General features: G+C 48.9%; 2 protein-coding genes across 2 annotated transcripts in view; both read left to right on the top strand.

Annotated features, from left to right (window-relative positions):
* LOC102742731 (keratin, type I cytoskeletal 19) overlaps window positions 1–15,562 on the top strand; it is a 187,875-nt gene that overhangs the window by 65,580 nt on the left and 106,733 nt on the right. The window lies entirely within an intron of this gene.
* LOC102741530 (keratin, type I cuticular Ha3-I) lies at window positions 9,261–12,717 on the top strand. The gene is made up of 7 exons (XM_006746885.3): window positions 9,261–9,912; window positions 10,014–10,096; window positions 10,236–10,392; window positions 11,168–11,329; window positions 11,424–11,549; window positions 11,723–11,943; window positions 12,585–12,717. Exons 1-7 carry the CDS (start codon window positions 9,565–9,567, stop codon window positions 12,715–12,717), a joined length of 1,230 nt encoding a protein of 409 aa, XP_006746948.2. The 5' UTR covers window positions 9,261–9,564.

Below are 15,562 nucleotides of genomic sequence, written 5' to 3'. Positions count from 1 at the left end.
TCAGGTGAGGGTGCTGCCTCGGAGCAGGGAGGGGCCCTGGCTTCCACCTGGGCAGGTTGCTGATCATGTCTCTGTGCCCTTGTGCTTCAGTCTGAAAGCATCAGCCAGCAGGACATGTCCTGCTCCGAGGAGCTGCGGTGCTGCCAGTCGGAGATCCTGGAGCTGAGACGCACGGTGAACGCCCTGGAGGTGGAGCTTCAGGCCCAGCAGACGCTGGTGAGCTCCCTCGCTCGGTTCAGTACCTGCCTCCCTTAAATACAGACCAGGACACAGTTCAAACCTTGACTTCCTTGCCTTTGGAAGAACTTTCTCATAGATGTGGATGATAAGGGAATGAACATTCACCCATATGAGGGAGGTCCTGCAAAGTTATCCTGAGGTCTACAATGAAGAGCAATGGCATGTTTAGTTCTTCCAGCTGAGGCCTGCTAACAGGAGCTAGATTGTTCTCCAGGCCTGGCAATACCTTGGGGTGTCACAGTCTTACTGGAGAGACTGAGGGCTGCAGTCCACGATTTTCCACCTACTTCCCCCTTTGGTATTACAGAAAGACTGTCTGCAGAATTCCCTGTGTGAAGCTGATGCCCGCTTCGGCACTGAGCTGGCCCAGATGCAGGTCCTGATCAGCAACGTGGAGGAACAGTTGTCTGAGATCCGGGCTGACCTGGAGCGGCAGAGCCAGGAGTACCAGGTGCTGCTGGACGTCAAGGCCCGGCTGGAGGGTGAGATCAACACGTACCGGAACCTTCTGGAGAGCGAGGATTGCAAGTGTGTACCCTGATGTTTGTGCCAATGTCATGTGTAAAAGCAGAGACCTCTTGTAGGGATGATTTGAAAGGAGGGGTGGTGTTGCAGACCGCATCTCTGGGGACAAACTTAAGCCTGGTGAGCTGCCTGGACGTAGAGGAGGGCATGCGGGAACTTTTCAGCTCATGCCGTCCATTCTGCTGACCATGTTATGTTCCCAGATGCCAATCGCTGCCATGGGGGGCTGAAATACTGAGAGCTCAGTGCATTTAGGTTTTGCTAAATTCTCTCTGGAAGAAGTATTCCAGTAACAGAGATTCTTCATACTCAAGGTTAAAAAACATTGCTAAGGGCATTTGCAGCCATTCTTTCATTTTGTCCTTCCATTGCACCGTGCAAAAGGTAAGGTGGATAGAACACCCCGTTAAGCAATAACGAACAAGACTGGGGGTTATATGTCAATCGGAGGGCAGCTGACCTCTGGCCTGCTCTTGCCTGGCCAGCCTTTCTGCCTTTCTCGTCTGTGTTCCTTCGCGCGTGGCTGGAAGCGCTGGTTTTGCACAGGGGAACCGTGAGCTCTGGTCCCAGCTCCACTGTGGAATTTCTAGGCCCAGCAGGACCTCCAAGGTCTACAATCCCCTTTTGCTTTTCCGATTCTGAAGTGTTTGTATGCTTTCGTCTTTCATGCACTTCTGACGTCAGTGTTTCAAACATCTTTTTCTCTCCACAGGCTCCCTTGCAACCCATGTGCGACCCCAGCCTCCAGCACCCCCCGCCCAGTCCCTGCAGCCTGTACCCCCTGCTCTCCCTGCCTTTCTGGGCTGCATCGGGCCTCCTGTGGCTCCAGCTCAACACCTCGATGCTGACACACTCTTCAGCCTGAGGGAGATGGGGATTGTGTGCCCCCCGAGGCCTTGCTCCCTTGGCCAGCTGGGCGGGAGGCTGATGCCAGGTGGTGCTTCTCTGCTGATGGGCTTTCTAGTCCAGTGGCTCAGCCCTGGCCCCTGGATTTGGGCTTCCTCTCTTTAGAGTGTCTTAAACACTCCTTTTGCTCTCTTCTGTTGCTTCACAGTCTGAGAAGTGGTAGGTAGCCTGGTTTTTATTTTGCTAATAAACTTCACTTCTGCAGCGTGAAGAGCCCAGGGCCTGTGGTCAGTGTCTCCACCTCATGCCAAGAGTGTTGCTGAGGGCCCCTTGAGCTGTTCCCACAGAAGCAGGGGTTGGGGCTCCCTCACCGGAGGGGTTCTGGGAGATGGCAAAGCCAGCCAGGACCATGGTTAAAAATAGGCCTGTAGCAAAATGGCACCATTGAGAGATACCCAGCTGTAATTGGGTATCTAAAACCTATTTAGAGCCAGATTCACAGAGCTGTTAAAATACGCGAACCAACTAAAATCCACCCCCCGCCCCCACCTTATCAGGATGAAGCCTCTGGTCCTTGTGCAAAGGAAAAGCTCAGGTCAGAGGTGCTCCCGGGATCCCCTAGAATACTCTACTTAAAGTAAACTTTTGTGATCACAGGCCCATGGCGAGCAAAGCACAGTGCTGGGCTTTACAGATCTTGTGATGCAGGGGTTCTGCCAAAGCCTGCAAAGAGGGAGCACCTGGTGGCTGAATCAAGACTTGAACCCTGGTCTTTTTGAATTAGGCCCAAAGCCCATTCTTCGGAAGCTTTGAAGGGAAAAAAAAAAATAAACATGAGTAGGTTTAAGGTGGAGGTTCTAAAAGTGTGGTCCTCCAACCAGTCGTACCAGCTTTACTTGGGGACTTTTAGGAAATTCCAAGTGTTGGGCCCCACCTCAGACTTTCTGAATAAGCAGTCTGGTTTACTGAGCCTTCCAGGTGATTCTATGCATGCTCAAGTTTGAGAACCCCTGGGTTAGGGGGTTTATTTGGGGACTGAGCCCCTTATGGGCCAGATACGCTGTGGAAGGAGTTGGCCACAGCCTCCTAAGGATCCTGTGTGTGAGCAGTGCCTCATTTGATCAAGATAGCGCCTTTCCCCTGCACGCTATGAAATGCTGAATGTATAAAGGATGGTGGTTGCCCAACCTGTCAGACTATAAGTCTAGAAAAGGCCAAACAGACCCACCCAAGCTCCCTCACGGGCTCCACTAGCAAGCCCTCTGGAAGCTGCCTGGCTTGGACGTTGTAGGCAGTAGACACATGAATCAGAAGCTCTATGTTTAGGCAGCCACGGCCAAGAACAGCATGTCTCCAGAAAGCAGCGTCAGAGCTGGCCAAAGAGGGGAAGCAGTGAGTTCCCCATCATTGGAGGCATTCAAGCAGGGTCTTTTTAACCACCTGGTAGGGATGTTGAGGAGGTTACTTAGGCATCTGATGGGGCTGAATGAGACGGTTCTAGGGGGTTTTCTAGTCCCCAAATTCTATGACCCCCTGCGGTCTAGGTCTTATTCATCGGTGAGATTACAAGTGTTAAAGCAGAGCTGACACACTGACTCCACGAGCTCGTTCTTTTCTTCCCTCTGCTCTGTGAGCTCTCCGAATCAGAGTAGCCTGCTGAGAAATTTACAAAATCCAGCCCATCCTGGTGCAGGAGTGACCATAGCCCCAAGCCCCGAGGCTTGGAGAGATCTTAAGCCAGGGCCTGGTTGTTGCGTCTCCAACTGCTCTCAAATCCCAAATCCTACCTGTTGGCCACCATCTGTGCAGACAGGACCGATTTGCTTGGGAAGCAACAGGACTTCCACCACAGGGAATCTGGAAGGGTCAGAGGCTGTTACACCCTTCCCTCCATTCTCCTCCACTCTGCCTCTGCCCTTTTTCTCAAGCTGTACCAGCATTAGGGTACAGGTGGCATCTCTCTCTCTCTCTCTTTTTTAAGGATTAAAAAAAATATATTTTATTTATTTATTTGTGTGTGTGTGAGAGAGAGAGCACAAGCAGGGGGAGTGGCAGGCAGAGGGAGAAGCAGGCTCCCCGCTGAGCAAGGAGCCTGACATGGGGCCCGATCCTGGGACCCTGGGATCATGACCTGAGCCGAAGGCAGACGCTTAACCAACTGAGCCACTCAGGCGTCCCAGGTGACCCATCTCTGAGGGTAGGTCCCAATAAGAAAGAACAATCTTGATAAGTCTTAATTTAGCACCTGGCCCAAATAGCTTTGCCTCTTCCTTTGTACTTAAAAAGCTCCTTTCATCCAACAAGTTCAAAGCGGTCTAACAAAATAAACCCACTTATTCTTGCACCATGACAGTAGGTAAGCATTGTTTTTCTCTTTTAAGGAGAGAGAGAGAAGGTGAGTCATTGAGTGGTGGAGGGATTCTTCTGGTGACATGAAATGAATCAGTGCCCCAGGGTAATTGACCCGTGTTTCTTAAGTTCACATCCAGTGCTCTGATTATAATTAAAAGAGGAGCTTTGATGAGACATTGTTTGTGTGTGTGTGTGGTGTGTATGTGTGTGAAGTGGTTTGGGTTCCTGGGAAGAAATGCTGGGTGGAGGGATCACTCTGGTTGGGGAGGTGTGAAGAGCTTCCCTGGAGACCAAACAGTCCATCATCACCATCATCATCACCACCATCATCACAATCATCACCATCATCACCATCATCACCACCACAATCACCACCATCATCACCACCATCATCACCACCATCATCACAATCATCACCACCATCATCACCATCATCACCACCACAATCACCACCATCATCACCACCATCATCACAATCATCACCACCATCATCACCATCATCACCACCACAATCACCACCATCATCACCACCATCATCACAATCATCACCACCATCATCACCATCATCATCACCACCACAGTCACCATCACTGAAGCTCACATTCATTGAGCTCTTACCATGAGCCAGGCACTCGTCTAAGTTATAGATAAATTTATGTATAGAAACTCAAACAGCGTTGTGTTCACTCACCGGTCCATTTTGGAGTGAGAAACCACAGCTCAGAGGGGTTAAGTAACACACCTAAGGTCACACAGCTAGTAGGTGGTGAAGCCAGGATTCAGATCCAGGCTGTCTACCTCTAGCAACTGTGCTCCTAACCACTGTGCTTCACAGAGGCCAAGTCTCCGATTGTGTCGGCAGGATGACAGAATCATAATCACCCCTTTGTTTTGATTCCTTTTCCTTGAAGGGAATGGTAGAGTGTTTATGCTAGCACAACCACCGCTGAGAATTTCTGCCACAAAGGGCGGTGCAAGAAGTAAAGGTTGTATGGCATTTCAAAATAGCCTGAGAACCCTGGCAATTTTAATGACTGGAAATCATGAAAGAAGTTCAACTCACCCCCTGCTATTGTTAAAAACACTCTGTCTACCGAGGAAGAGGAGGAGAAAGAAACAGTCAGAATCGCTTACCTATCTGTCCCTTCACCACTTACAATGCACTTTCACACAGGCTATCCAATTTGAAATCCCCCGAACTCTCTGGAGAAGCAGAGCAGGCTCCACAGTCCCCATTTGGCAGGAGGAGAAGTTCAGGGTTAGGGAAGGAAATGAACCCCCGAGGTCTCCCAGTGGTCTCTCTCTCAAGCCCACTGCCCTATCCCTACACTCAGCTGCTAAGGGCTGGAGGTACATCTGCATAAAACTGCCCATTCAGACCCACTGTCTGATGCTGGGGTGAGGTGGCTCAGATGGATTTTACAGGGCCTGTGAATCTCCGCAAGGAGAATCTTCCTGGTGTTAACTCCCACCCAGCAGGGTCCTCCTTACCCCAATCGCATTTCAGACTGAGCTTCTGGCCTTTGGCCATCCCCTGGCCTTTTTCAGCCGAGGCTCCCCCTGTATGCTGGATTTCGTGCCCAAAGCTTCCTTGCTTGCCTCTCCCTTCTTCCTGCTGGGTTGCCGGACATCCTAAACATGTGCCCCAAGGCCCTCCACCAAGATGCCTCTGCCACACGGTAGATCTCTCTCATCCCGAGGGTGGCAGACTTGTGCCTGCTCACCAGCTGGCTCACGTGTCACCCCCATTTCCCCACGTGAATCTCAGGCCCTTTGACACCTCCTCTTTCACTTGCTTGATTTAACATTGCCTTTCCTTCTTCTGCCACCCCATACTGTGTCCCCGGAGATCTCTTCCACCTGCTTGGAAGCTCACCCTAATGCCATGGAGCCTCTGGGGATGCCTCGGGGCAACCATACCACTCAGCTGTGGTCTTCAAAGCAACAAGAACCAAATATCAAAAAACTAATGACCAGGCCTGATGGAAGACCGGGATTAGGGCTCTGATGAGACCACTTGTTTGAATCCTACCCCTGAGTCACCTAGAGAGTGGGGTTACTACTAAGTCTCCTTCGGGATACAGGTAAATGACCTGAAATGGTCTCATCCCCCATCTCCAGGCAGAGAACCAGAAACTGGTTTAAAATGGTCTGACTGGAGGTTGGGGCAGGAATAGGGGTGGGAAGAAGTGGAGGAGGAAGGAAGAAACTTTTGGGTGGGGGGAAGGACCCAGTTATATCACTTTACATTAGAGTTTGTTGTGGGCCTATCTGTGTGCTCAGCAGGACTGTAGCATGTCATCTCCCCACCGTCCCCTGTCTTCGTCCCCGTCCCCAGCCCTGGGGCTGTGCCAGGTGTTTGGCAGATGTTCAGTAAATGACTTCTGCCCTTAATGTTGTATATGCAATTTCCTAGTTACATTAAATACAAACATATTTCCAGATATGTCCATCTCACACCTCTTAAATATCCTTCTTATTGTTTCTCAGATATTTTGGGGGACCCATATTAGCCTGAATTGCTTATAAAAATATAATCCTCTACCAGAACTGTGATTCTTCTGTTCCAATGTAGACCTGTGCGCAGCATGGAGAAGCTGCACAATAAATGTGCTTTGAATAAAACTGATCTAAAGAAAGAATGTGGGCTTGATCATCTCTCGACTGCTCAATTTCTCTTTGAGTGAATACAATTTGCAGATATTTCAATTAGGAAATCAAGAGAGTACACAAAGTCGACTCCTACCCTGTGTGAGTTCTCAAAGACCTTACAGTGCAGGAGTTCCTTTCCCCCCACTAATTCAAGAAGCAAATTCACCCAAGCCTACTGGTATTTTAAAAACACTGCAAGATAGAGGCAAGATTTACAAGGGATGGCAGTGTTGTGTTCACTCACCGGTCACTCCGTCTGCTGTCTCTCTTCTGAATTCTTGTGCCATTGCACCTGCGGGGTGGCCAGCAGGGAAAAAGGAATCTCTGGTTGTAACCTGTTCATTCCTGCATCTTCGGTGTGGATGCTGGTTGGCTGTGACCTGAAGCCAGTGCAGCTCTGACCCCCTCTGCTTCTTTCTTCCTTTCTGCCGTCCATACCATACCTGTCCGTACCATTCAGGAACAGGTGGTGTTGTCCCCTTCTAACCTTATGCTGCCTTAGACAACCCTGTATTTCTCAGCCACAAACAAATCTCAGACTGGGTAGTGGAGGTGATGTTCTGGTCTGGGCACCTCTGGAAACATCACTTCTTTTGGAGGCCTCAGAAGCTGTGGTCCCATGTCTATAGATCTCTTCTGAATCATCTCTATTTACATCATGCAGGACACTCAGCAGGGTGGGCCAGTCTTCTGTCCATGGATTTGGGTCACGTTGGCTACTTCTCAGCATTGTATTCTCCAGGTTCACTCATTTGAGGATGGGCTCACTTTGTCTGAGCACCGTGGCCGCTTGAGGTTCTGAGGATTCCTTCCTTGCCTCTTGGTCCATTCTTATCTCTTATTCAACACCCTGCTCCCAGTTTTCATTTCTCTGGTCTCAGCATTGTATGCAAATTCTGGCTTTGCTTTTTTGTTGACCCAATTCTTGAATCTTCTCGTTCTTAGACCTAAACACTCTCTTTGGACTAAAGTCCCTGTGAGGCTGAGCTAGCCAATCAGTGGGCTTGACCAAAGAGCTTGAAGAGCTGCTGCCATCGGTCTGTGCTCAAGGGCCAGTGTCCTTGGGTAGGGAGGAAGGCAGGAGTGAGGAACAGCTCTGGGCTGGAAACAGAGCAGGCTCTGGAGCAGGCTGACAAGAGGCAGGAAGCAGGAGGCCAGTGCTGTTCCCTATGAGCAAATGTGTATCAGTCTGATTGACAGGCCTTTCCATCTGTCCCAAGCCCAGCTGAAGTGAGACAGAAGGTCTCTACACCTGGCCTTGTGTTCTTCCTCTGGAAAGTCTCAGTGGTGCCTGCCTCAGGACCCACCTATTTCTGCCCCTTTAATTGCCTGGGAGGAAAACAAAGAAATTTTGGTTTTATTATAAGTCTGGGGCTTCTTTGTAGTGTGGTGGGGCTTTCCATCTGAATGGCATTATAATAAGTGGCGAGATAATGGCCTTGGAGAGGGTAGATGGAGGACCTTTTATCTGAGACCCAAGCGGAATGCGCATAAGTACCATCATGAAAGCTTGTTGGGGAGAAGGACTCCAATAAGTTGTCAATAAAATTACCACTCTGGCTGGCAGCCAAAGCCACAATGGAAGTTGAGATGCTGCTACCCAAGATGCAGGGGGTACTCCAGTGGTGCCTATAATTATGCAACCTTTATATACTCAGAACTTTGGCCACCCCCTTCCACAGACCTTCTGGGGCCTTCCCTCCCCTCCCAAATCAACCCCGCATGACTCCAAGCTTGCTCTGCTTCTGCTATGTCTCAGCAGTTTCTGTCCTGGTGCCCAAGTCTTTGGATTCAATTATACCACCACAGAGCCCTCCTTGGTACCTTTTAATGTTTGGTTCTTAAACCAGATTGTGCATAACCCAGTAAGGCTGGGGATGGGAGCCCAGGAAAGGATGTGATCCATCTTCTGGGTGTGTCAATTTCACTGAGAGGATTGGGCAAAATCTTAGAAAGTTTAACTGGAAATTGTAATTTTTTTTTTTTAAATATTAAAGCCAACATGGGCATATGATGGAATATAAGGTCAATTCACATGAAGTTTTAAGATCAACCTCCTTGAGGAGGCTCCTTTGGGCAAGCTCTCGACTTCCCCGATTATCTGCTCACGCTTGTCTAATGCTATGGATGTTTTTCAGGGGTAAGGTTTGACTAGCAATGCCTTTTTTCTTTTCCAAGCCAGCCCCAGATACTTTTCCTGGACAGTTAAAATACATTTATATGGATCTCTCAGCCCTCCCTCCAAATGATCTCTACCTCCAGAGCCTTCTCTGTTCTTAAACTAATTATCAGAACCTCTTCTTTTGAAACTCCTCTACAACCTGTGTACACGAAATATAGGAGGCCTTCCACAAACAGCTGCCCATTCTTCTCAGCCATGGCCCAACTCAGTCCTTATCTACCTCAAGGCTTCCAAGGCTTGGGATGCTGCACCATTGAAGGATTCTTCCCTTAAAGCAGATGGGAAAAGAGTTGAATGCAACTTCTTTTTTGACTCAATCCCAGTTCCTCCCTAGAAATGTCAGGTGGGCCAGGAAATGAGTCTTGAGTATGGGTTTACAGGATCACATAACACAGAAGAATGTCATTGGATGGACCAACTCCCAGTTAACAAGGGCAGATACCTGGGCTAGACTGTGTGGCCTCTTTTAAGATCTACCACAAAACTCTGATTTTATGGGTATACTGCCTGAAGAGGAGTCCTGACTTAGCAAGAAGCCCAAGTAAAGAATTTTATGGGACAAGGGACTCTTCTGAGGAAGGCAAATAACAGACTGAAGGAAGGGCATTTGAAAACCAGAGAAGACATAGAAAGAAAAAAGACATTACATACCATGTCCACACCCTCTGTGGAGGGAATATAAATCCTCTTCAGAGGAAGGAAATCCACAAGCTCCTTGGAGAACTTGGGCTCTGTGTTCAGCCGGGTGCCTTGCTCCCTCCAACACCATGCCTTACAACTGCTGCCTGCCCAACATGAGCTGCCGCTCCACCTGCTCCTCCCGGCCCTGCGTGCCCCCCAGCTGCCATACCTGCACCCTGCCCGGGGCCTGCAACATCCCCGCCAATGTGGGCAACTGTGGCTGGTTCTGTGAGGGCTCCTTCAATGGCAGCGAGAAGGAGACCATGCAGTTCCTGAACGACCGCCTGGCCAGCTACCTGGAGAAGGTGCGCCAGCTGGAGCGGGAGAACGCAGAGCTGGAGAGCCACATCCGGGAGTGGTGCCAGCAGCAGGAGCCCTACGTGTGCCCCAGTTACCAGTCCTACTTCCGGACTATCGAGGAGCTCCAGCAGAAGGTGAGGGGGTGCCATGTGGGGGTGCAACAGCTGCTGACTATCCTTGAACAATAAGACATTTTCAAGTTCAAGTGGCCCTCATAGTAGACTCTTGTTTTCAGATTCTGTGTGCCAAGTCTGAGAACGGCAGGCTGGTGGTGCAGATCGACAATGCCAAGTTGGCCGCAGATGATTTCAGAACCAAGTGAGTTGTTCAGATTTCACACTGATGCCCATTTCTCCTGGCAGAAAGTAGAAAGGCTACGTGCGTGGGGGCTATCAAATATCATTCCTGTGAGTCTTAAAGGTCTGCTGGTCACTGCTTTGACCTTGTCCTTGCACAGGTACGAGACGGAGCTGGGCTTGCGGCAGCTGGTGGAGTCGGACATCAATGGCCTGCGCAGGATTCTGGATGAGCTGACCCTCTGCAAGTCTGACCTGGAGGCCCAGGTGGAGTCCCTGAAGGAGGAACTGCTGTGCCTCAAGAGGAACCATGAGGAGGTGAGACCAGAAATGAGAAATGAAGAAACCTGGCTCAGCCTCAGGCTGAGGGTGACTTAAATGATTTGGGATGGCAGAAACTGGAATATGAGGTTGGGTTTGACTTTACGATTTTCCTTTAAAAATACCAAACTTCATGATGAATGAAAAAACGGAGATGAAACCTATCCATGTTCCCAGATAAGATGTATCTTTCACTCAAAACTGGTGCATCATGTGAGTTTCCTAGAGCCCCTTCATCAGCTTGTGATTGATTACTGAGCTATAGAATGAGCCTCAGCATTGCTGATTCATGCTGTACAAAGTCATATCTCTCCCCAAAGGTCACAGAATCAAACTTGGTGGATCTAAGTCTCCACTCTTTCAAAGTCTTGTTGAAAAATGATCTGGGGTTCCTCCTTCTCTCTCCCGAAGGGGCCATGCCATGATCTTATCTGATGGCAGGAATTGTTTGCTATACAATCTGAAATTGTACAGTCAATTCTTTGTATTATGAGGTCTTCTGCAGCCAATCTGCAAATTGGGAATGTTAGGCATTAGTCCATCTTTTGGCGGCATCCAAGCAAATCCTTGGGAATTCTTTTTGAACCCAAGAGCCATGGCACAGTTGTGTGAGGAGGGAGCTGTGCCACATGGAGCACAGATCGCTTTGCCTTGAACTGTCACAGACTGCTCCACTCAGTCTCTTTTCCAAGGAAATAGACTAACGGGGCTTCAACAAGCAAAGTCTGTTCTTCATTGAGGAGAATCACTCTTGCGTTTTCTGCATCCACAGGAAGTCAACACCCTGCGCTGCCAGATTGGAGACCGCCTCAATGTGGAGGTGGACGCAGCCCCTGCTGTGGACCTGAACCGTGTGCTCAATGAGACCAGGAGTCAGTATGAGGCCCTGGTGGATACCAACCGCAGGGACGTGGAGGAATGGTTCACCACCCAGGTGGGCATCTCAGCACATGGCCACTCAGGACACTTGGCCCCTCGGGGCCCTTGAGGCAGGGTCTGACCCTGTCTACTCCCCTGTGCTATTTCAGACCGAGGAGCTGAACAAGCAAGTGGTGTCCAGCTCAGAGCAGCTGCAGTCCTACCAGGCGGAGATCATCGAGCTGAGACGTACGGTCAATGCCCTGGAGATTGAGCTGCAGGCCCAGCACAACCTGGTGGGTGTTGTTCAGCCCTCCTGGTGACCAATGTGAGGTCCGGGAACTGGAGTCAGTGGGGTGCCCTTTGGGCCACACTGTCCTGACCTCGTGAAGCCTGGGACTTCTCTGGAACCCCATGGAGAAGCTCCCTGAGGAGCGGCTCTGTGACATTCTTTATCTTCCCTGCACAGAGGGACTCCCTGGAGAACACGCTGACGGAGACCGAGGCCCGCTACAGCTCCCAGCTGGGCCAGGTGCAGCGCATGATCACCAACGTGGAGTCCCAGCTGGCTGAAATCAGGAGTGACCTGGAGCGGCAGAACCAGGAGTACCAGGTGCTGCTGGACGTGCGGGCCCGGCTGGAGTGCGAGATCAACACGTACCGAGGCCTGCTGGAGAGCGAGGACTGCAAGTGAGTAGCCAGCTGGAGGTATCTGATGAGGTTCACATAAGCGTGCTTCTCAGTTGGACTCCAGGCAAAGTTTGCATACTTTCAAAAGGAAATTATACCTCCACACCAGACATGATCAAACAGAACTCAGAAAACATAATATGGCCATTGTTAAAAACACAGAAAAGCAAGAACTGTTTGATGCACAAACTAAAATTGTACAGCCAATTCTTTGCATTCTACTGTGATCGTATAGATATAAGATCAATGATATTTCTTACATTTTATAAGACTGTACTGCATAGAATGTACATCTCCATACACTACCTTATCTGACCTTATATTTACTGCCAAGCAGGTTGAATCAGTATTCTTTCCATTCTGCCGGTGAAGAAACTGGGGCTTGGAGAAGCTAAGTGACTTTCCCAAGGTCATTCCCTAGGAATGGACAGTGTTGGGAGTCAAAGCCAGAGTTCTAGTTTCTGTCTAACACTTTGGGTACTACGTGGTAGGAAGACCATCAGCAGTTTGATAGGGAGCTTTACAGCAGATGAGCCCATGGCTTTCTCTGTTACAGGTCAGGTCAAATCCCACAGGCATTCTGCTCATATAGTCTACAAACCTCCCTCAATTCATCTTTCCACATCATTCTTTTTCTCCAGGCTGCCCTGCAACCCTTGCACCACAACGAATGCATGCGGATCCGCCGGGTCTTGCGTCTCTAATTCCTGCGCCCCCTGCACGCCATGTGTCCCCCGCCCACGCTGTGGGCCCTGCAACTCTTTCGTGCGCTAGAGCCCAGGGGCTGCCAGAGGACCAAGGAGGCAGGGCCCAAGGTTCCAGAGCTTTGACCCGGGACTGGTTCATTCGACCAAAAGGGGCAGAAAACACAGTTTGCGTGCCTGGAGCCACCCCAGTAAGGCAGCCATGAAACTCACCCCACCTACTGCAGACCATTCCTTGCTCACCCTTTCCTTCTCTGGGATCTGTTCCTTTTTCACTTGCCCAGGGAACCCTTGGTTCACTTGCCCAGGGAACCTTCGGAAGTGCCAGGGCGTTCCCTTGTAAGCTGCTAATAAACTTGATTTCCCTGGCAAAGCAGATGCCTTTCTCATTGGTATTCATTCGTTCTGCCGCGCCCATCACTTAAGCACTCTATAAAAAGCCACTTGAAAGTCAGGCTACATAATGGCCTGACTCTTGGATACAAGAGCCGTTCTTTGCCTGGCGGGCAGATGGCTGGCCTGGCGCCCTGGACACATGGGTGAGGCAGGCTGTCAGGAGGGAGGGCATAGAAGCTGCAGTGCTGTGGCCCTCATCTCTCCTTGACCATTCCTGCATGTTTCCCACTCTCCCCTCGTGACCTGAACATCTCCTAGAGCTGATTGCATCTAAATCCCAAGTGAAGAGGCTCGTCAGCTGGGCACGAGAAAGAGGCTTTGGAAAGTTCATCTTTTCTCAGCAGGAAGTTTCAGGTCTAGTGCTGTATTATCTGGGTCCTGGTGACCCTGTGCTTTCCAGGCAGCCTCAGGAACAACAAGCTAAAGAATGCTCTGTCTTGCCTGCCATGCCCAGGACTTCCTTCTTCCTCCTGTGTCAGTGGATCATTATCACCCTGGGCTCCAGCTGCTCACTTCCCCTCCCAACTCAGGGGCTTAGAGACCCCCCCCGCCAACTGATACTTCCACCTTTCTCAGTCCATCCCAACCAGTACCTGTTATCTACTCTGTGCACACCCTGGTTGGTGGGGAAGGGAGACACATCAAGAAAGACATAGTCCTGGCTGCAAGTTATTTCCAACTTGTAAAGGGATAAAACTAATCCCTAAGTAGTGCTATTATAAGGCATTGCCCCCACTCAGGCTTGTGCTGCAAACAAATCACTGAGTACTGAAAATGACATCAGCGTTCATCAAGAAAGGCTTGAACTTGAATCTTTAACTTCAAAGAAGAGCCAAGGAAATGTTAAGCTTTGACCTGCTAGAACCCCAGAGGACCATTTTGACATGAAAGGATCAGAAACCACTCAGGTGTCTACCTTTTCCCATGAACCTTCCCATCACACCAGGCTTTCTGAGGCAGGTATCAGACCCCACTTTGATGAAACACAGTCTTGTGTACTGAAATGACCAAATGGATTGAAATTACATATATATATTTGATAAAGCAACTATTTATTGCTTTTACCATAATTGTCGCCCTTGAACCTTATTTTTAAAGCTCAAATTCCAGGGTGGATTCAGATTTGCACACCTGCTTGGTTTGTGAGAAGCCTCTGACCTGGAATCTCTTCTGTGATGTGGTCTGCTACTGTGTCTGTGATTTCCTCCAAATCCAAGGTCAAGCTCAGTTCAGAGGCCCTCCCTAATTTTGCTTGTTCCTTTATTCCAAGTTCTGCTTACATATATTATTTTATAGTAATGCAAAAGTAATGTTAATGGCTCCTGTGGTAAGTGGAATGACTGTCCCCCTTCTCTGCAAGATGCCCATGTGGTTTTCTGGAACCCAGGAATATGTTAGGTTGCACACAAAGGGAAATTAAAGGTGCAGATGGAATTAAAGCTGCTAATCAGCTGACTTTAAAATGGGGGAGATTAAACTGGATTATCCAATGGGCCCAACGTAATCACAAGGGTCCTTCAAAGTGGAAGGGGAGGCAGAAGATAGTGAGAGGGACAGGGAGATATGACTGAGGACACAGGTCAGAGTGATGTGATATGAGGACCAGACCCCTCGCTGCAGGATCTGAAGATGGAGGAAGGGGGCCACAAACCAAGAAAGTAGGTAGCTTTAGATTCTGGAGAAGAAAAGGAAATGGATTTCCTGTTGGAGCCTCCAGAAAGGAACATAGCCCTGCCAACACCTTGGTTTTTCTCTTTTTATTGTGGGAAAAAATGTGTGTGTATATATATATATATATATATATATATATATATAACATAAAATTTACCATTTATCTTTTTTTTTTAGTGTTTAATTCAGGGGCATCAAGTACATTCACATTGTTGTCCATTCATCAGCACCATCCATCTCCAGAACTTTCTCACCAATCTGAACTAAAACTCTGTCCTCATTAAACTCCATAACCCCTCTGCCCTAAGCCCCTGCTAACTGTGGTTCCACTTTCTGTCCATATGAATTTGACTACTCTAGGTACCTCATATAAGTGGAATCATACAGTATTTGGTTTTGTGTGTGTGTGTGTGTGTGTGTGTGTATTTCACTTGGTATAATGTTTTCAAGGCTTATTCATGTTGTAGCATGTATCAGAATTTTGTTCCCTTTAAAGATTAGATAATATTCCATTGTATATATCACATTTTGTTTGTCCATTCATCCATGGATGGGTATTTTGGCTATTAAGATTAATGCTGCTGTGAACACTGCTATACATATATCTGTTCAAGTCCCTGCTTTCAATTCTTTTTTTTTTTTTTTTTTCAAATTTTTTTTTTTATTCTTATGTTAATCCCCATACATTACATCATTAGTTCTAGATGAAGTGTTCCATGATTCATTGTTCGTGCACAACACCCAGTGCTCCATGCAGAACGTGCCCTCCTCAATACCCACCACCAGGCCAACCCATCCTCCCACCCCCCTCCCCTCTAGAACCCTCAGTTTGTTTTTCAGAGTCCATC

This window comes from Leptonychotes weddellii, chromosome 15 (assembly GCF_054177405.1).
Source record: "Leptonychotes weddellii isolate Sample4059 chromosome 15, ASM5417740v2, whole genome shotgun sequence".
Lineage (NCBI taxonomy): Eukaryota > Metazoa > Chordata > Mammalia > Carnivora > Phocidae > Leptonychotes > Leptonychotes weddellii.
Note: the sequence above shows the minus strand (reverse complement) of the source record. Positions and strands in the feature narration are given on the sequence as shown.

Excerpts from the sequence above, each read along its gene's own strand:
- LOC102741530 (XM_006746885.3), top strand. The coding sequence starts at position 9,565 with ATGCCTTACAACTGCTGCCTGCCCAACATGAGCTGCCGCTCCACCTGC. Across the intron at positions 10,393-11,167 it reads TCAAGAGGAACCATGAGGAG|GAAGTCAACACCCTGCGCTG; the intron begins GTGAGACCAGAA and ends CTGCATCCACAG. Across the intron at positions 11,330-11,423 it reads AGGAATGGTTCACCACCCAG|ACCGAGGAGCTGAACAAGCA; the intron begins GTGGGCATCTCA and ends GTGCTATTTCAG.